Source organism: Mugil cephalus, chromosome 19, assembly GCF_022458985.1.
Source record: "Mugil cephalus isolate CIBA_MC_2020 chromosome 19, CIBA_Mcephalus_1.1, whole genome shotgun sequence".
Taxonomy (NCBI): domain Eukaryota; kingdom Metazoa; phylum Chordata; class Actinopteri; order Mugiliformes; family Mugilidae; genus Mugil; species Mugil cephalus.
Window position 1 is genome coordinate 1,934,293 of NC_061788.1, and position 4,533 is coordinate 1,938,825.

The window sequence follows — 4,533 nt, forward strand, 5'->3', positions numbered from 1 at the left end:
GTCAATTATAACTGAAGAATTATTCTAGACAACGTCAAAGTATTGAAAGCTAACAGAGGTCCCTGCTGCCACCTGCTGTTTAAATATGAAACTACAGTCAACGCGTTTCTGATTTATACGGTAAAATATTTATTATTTTTTATCTATTTTTAATAAAAAGCAGTGAAATTAAATCCACGTTTTTACTGTTTGTAAAACGAGTCTTTGGGTGAAATCACACAACCAAGAACAAAAATAAACAAACGGTTAAATCATTTAAACCATTTACGATGTGATAATGTTGTAATAAAATGCAAACAGACAGTAAAAAAAACATTATTCTACAAGATAATATCTTGTAGATACTTTTAATTTCACAGGAAATACATTTTAAAAGCTAAATGAGTTTTTAATAATTAAATACATTAACGTTAATGTATTGTATTTATTTAAATGTATTTTATTACTTTATTTAATCGTATTGCATCAATTTAGGCACTTATAAGAAATTTATTCCATTTTTATCATGTTTGATCAGAAACTTAAATATGTTGAATTTACTGTCGTTAAAGAGAAAAAAGCTAAATAAATAGTCACATTTTTGAAGCTGGAATCGTAGTTGTTCTTTCGTTTTAAATGAAAAATAAAGATAAAATCTAAAAGTCTAAAGAATTTGGGACAGTTTTTGTTTCTGTCGTAATGAAAGTTAAATCTCTGAAATACTTTCACTTTCTCTTCCTGAGCTCTGCTCTCACTCCTCCTTCGTCTCCACAGATTTTACATCGATGAAACGTTCAGGAAACAGCAGAAAACTCTGAACAGTCCGCGGTGGAAGGTCAGTGAACTCCAGCTCAGTCTTTTCTCTTTGTTGTTTTTTGTGTTTTTGCGTAATTCCGTGCGTAATGGCACCGAACCCTGAACCCAGAACAGCTGCGTCAGACACGAACGAGGTCAGATTCACTGGAGGCGAAGCTGCTTTAAAGATTTAACAACTAAACTGAAATAAAAGTAAAGAACAGGACAGAAACGAATCCTCGTAGAAACCAGACAAACTCTGCGACTTAAAAATAAAATAAAGTCTGTGGTAGAGCTAAGAAACAATCATTAAAATCAAAAACACGAACATTAAAAGTTACTGAAGAGTCAGTTTGTTGTGCAGCTAATGCTCCTATAGCGCCCCCCAGAGGGCAGGAGGCCAAAGTTCAGATGAGTAGCTCCTCAGATGGTCCAGGTCTGTTTCTGAGTCCTGGTTCATCCATAAACCAGCTGAAACTAAAGAAACCGAACTTCAGCTTCTCCCTGAGTCTCAGAGTCTCCACTAGGTGGAGCCACTGATCCATTAACCTGCAGGTTAAAAGGTCTCAGATGAAGATTAAAGAGCAGATGTTGTCTGATCAGCTGTTTAACTCCTCCACAGATGGCAAAAAACCAACGTAACGACAGCTCCAGCATGAAGGGGCTTCTCCAACCTGAGATCCTCCACCGTCAAAAGGAGGAGGAGGCTGGAAAGGACCAGAGCAGCAACAATGGAAGGAGTCAATCCCCCCCTTCCTCCTCCTCCACCTCCTCCTCGTCAGGGAAAACGTGCACTAGCAACGTAGAGAACAAGGACGAGACTAAAAAGAACCAGAGCAGCGACGACAGCACGAGTCAGGCCTCCTCCTCCTCCTCCTCCTCCTCCACCTCCTCCTCCTTCTCTCCTCCTCCTCCTCCTCCTCCTCCTTCTCCTCCTCCTTCTCCTCCTCCTCCTCCTCCTCAGTGAAACCTTCCTGCAACAACGTAGAGATGAAGGACGAGACTAAAAAGAACCAGAGCAGCGACGTTAGCAAGAGTCAGGCCTCCTCCTCCTCCTCCTCCACCTCCTCCTCCTCCTCAGTGAAACCTTCCTGCAACACGGCAGAGGAGAAGAAGAAGCCTGAATGGCAGCAGAGCAGCAACGACAGCAGGAGTCAGGCCTCCTCCTCCTCAGCTGAACCTTGCAGCAGTGTTGATGATAGAAGTAAATGGAAGAAGAAGAAGGAGGAGCAGGAGCAGGAGCAGGAGGTGTCGTCTTCATGCTGTGAGCTGAAGGATCTGAAGCGACTCCGGGACTGTTACCAGAATCTGGGATCTCTGAACGTCCACCCCTGGCACACGATCCTCATCCATGTAAGACTGGCTCCTCCTCACTTCCTCTTTACCTCCTCCTCACCTCCTCCTCACCTCCTCCTCACACCCTCCTAATTCCTCTTGTTTCAGGTGCAGGCTTTCAACCAAAAATTTGGAATAGTTCCTCATGAAGGGCAAGACGTCTGGTCCAGTGACGTGGTGAAGATGCCGTGTTCACGAGTAAGAATCATTCAGGAGGAGGAGGAAACACTGCTGCTCCTCCTCCTCCTCCTCCTCTTCTTCTCCTACTCCTTGTTAATCTTCTCCTCCATCCCTCTTCTTACTCCCCTTGTCTTCTTGTCCTCCTCCACCTTTACCTTTTCATGCTCCCCTGCTTCTTCTCGTCCCATTCATCCTCCTCCTCTTCATCTTCTTTCCTTTCTCCTCCTCCTTTATCTCCTCCCCCTTTATCTCCTCCTCCTTTATCTCCTCCCCCTTTATCTCCTCCCCAATTGTTTTCTTCTTCTCTTCACTTTTCTGCTTCTCCTCCTTCTCCTTCTCCTCCTCCTGTTCTATTTCCAGTAGAGGTGAATCTCCTCTCCTCACGTATCCGACGACATTATTTTGTTTCGTTTCCATGGAAACACTTCAATCCTAAACAACCTGGTGTTTAATTACTTTGATTCATCCTAATGAACCTCCTTCGTTTCAGGGGGGCAATCCCAGCTCCCCACAGGCGTCAAGGTGGCAGGAGATCTCCAAACACCTGAAGGCTCTGGCCAGTAAGAGATCAGCGAGCAGCGACGACGTGGAGGTAACGTTAGCACCTGTTAGCACCTGTTAGCACCTGTTAGCACCTGTTAGCACCTGTTACCACCTGTTAGCACCTGTTAGCACCTGTTAGCATCTGTTAGCGAAGGAACGGTTCAACCTCGTCTCTGTCTCCACCAGAAAGTCATCAAGAAATACAACCCCAACTACAAAGAGCAGTGGAAGTTTGACGCCCTGAAAAAGTTCCTGAAGGTCAGTGTCTCCAAACATCAGGGTCTGAACTCCACCACAAAAACACAAATATCTTCATGTTTCCTCTCCAGCTTGAACAGAAAAGAGAAAAACACTTCAAAGAACTGTTTCCAAAGATCGCAGCTCTGGCCTCGAAGCTTCCAGAACACGTGATGAAGGTATCACATCTCAACAATACACAACAAATACACAACATGACCATGAACTGGTTATAAAGAGACACACACTGTCCATCATGTGCCTAGTTTTAGTTGTTGTTGTTGAATGATCAAATCAAGTCAAACTTTATTTATACAGGGTTAGAGTTCAGGGTTGTGTTCGTTGTTGCATGAATGTGGTAATACTTGTTTTTGTTGTAGCTATTGTTGAGGGCGTAGTTGTAGTAATCAGTGTTGTAGCTGTTGTGTTTGTCGTTTCAGTTATTGCAGCAGTAGTAGTAATTGTTGCTATTATTTCTGTTGTCGTAGGTTTAGTTGCAGTTGTCCCTGTTGTAGTTCTTGCTCTTGTTGTAGTTCTTGCTCTTGTTGTAGTTCTTGCTCTTGTTGTAGTTGTTGGTTTTGTTGTAGTTGTTATTATTGAAGTAATGATGGTTTTTGTTGTTGCAGTTTTTGCAGCTTAATTGAAGATTTCAACATCCTCAATGTTTAAAATCCACAAATAAAACGTCTAATCTTGCACTTGATGTTATAAATGTTGCTGTAGTTGTCGTTGGTGTGATTGATGTTGTCGTAGTTTTAAGGTGAATATTCGTTTTTCCACTAAACTTAAACTAAAGTAGTTTCACCAGGTTCCTTCTCTTTGAGACTAAAGTACAAGATGATGATGATGATGATGATGATGATGAAGATGGTTGATGATGATGGTGATGATGATGATGGTGATGATGATGTTGATGTTGATGATGATGATGATGATGATTGATGATTGATGATTGATGTTGATGGTGATGTGATAATGATGATGGTTGATGATGATGATGATGATGATGAAGATGATGTGATAATGATGATGATGTTGATGATGATGATGATGATGATGGTGATGATGATGATGATGATGTTGATGGTTGATGATGATGATGGTGATGATGGTGATGATGATGATGATGGTGATGATGGTGATGATGTTCGTGATGGTGATGATGGTGATGATGATGATGGTGATGATGATGGTGATGATGTTCGTGATGGTGATGATGTTCGTGATGGTGATGATGATGATGATGATGATGATGGTGATGATGATGGTGATGATGATGATGATGATGATGATGGTGATGATGTGATGATGATGATGATGATGGTGATGGTGATGGTGATGATGATGATGATGATGATGATGATGATGATGATGATGATGGTGATGATGATGGTGATGATGATGATGAAGAGTGTCTCCATGTCCCCAGCCTATCCCGTTGCTCCGTAGAGGACACTCAGCAAC

General features: G+C 42.1%; 1 protein-coding gene across 1 annotated transcript in view; it reads left to right on the top strand.

The window, feature by feature from the left end:
* The first annotated feature begins 532 nt into the window (after window positions 1–532).
* Window positions 533–4,533, top strand: part of pargl (poly (ADP-ribose) glycohydrolase, like) — a 9,157-nt gene continuing 5,156 nt past the window's right edge. Inside the window, exons 1-7 of the mRNA XM_047570190.1 lie at window positions 533–814; window positions 1,397–2,127; window positions 2,218–2,307; window positions 2,780–2,881; window positions 3,019–3,090; window positions 3,162–3,248; window positions 4,499–4,533. The exon at window positions 4,499–4,533 is cut by the window's right edge and continues 126 nt beyond it. Coding sequence (XP_047426146.1) covers window positions 1,765–2,127; window positions 2,218–2,307; window positions 2,780–2,881; window positions 3,019–3,090; window positions 3,162–3,248; window positions 4,499–4,533 — 749 coding nt within the window. The 5' untranslated portion in view covers window positions 533–814; window positions 1,397–1,764. The remainder of the gene's footprint in view (window positions 815–1,396; window positions 2,128–2,217; window positions 2,308–2,779; window positions 2,882–3,018; window positions 3,091–3,161; window positions 3,249–4,498) is intronic.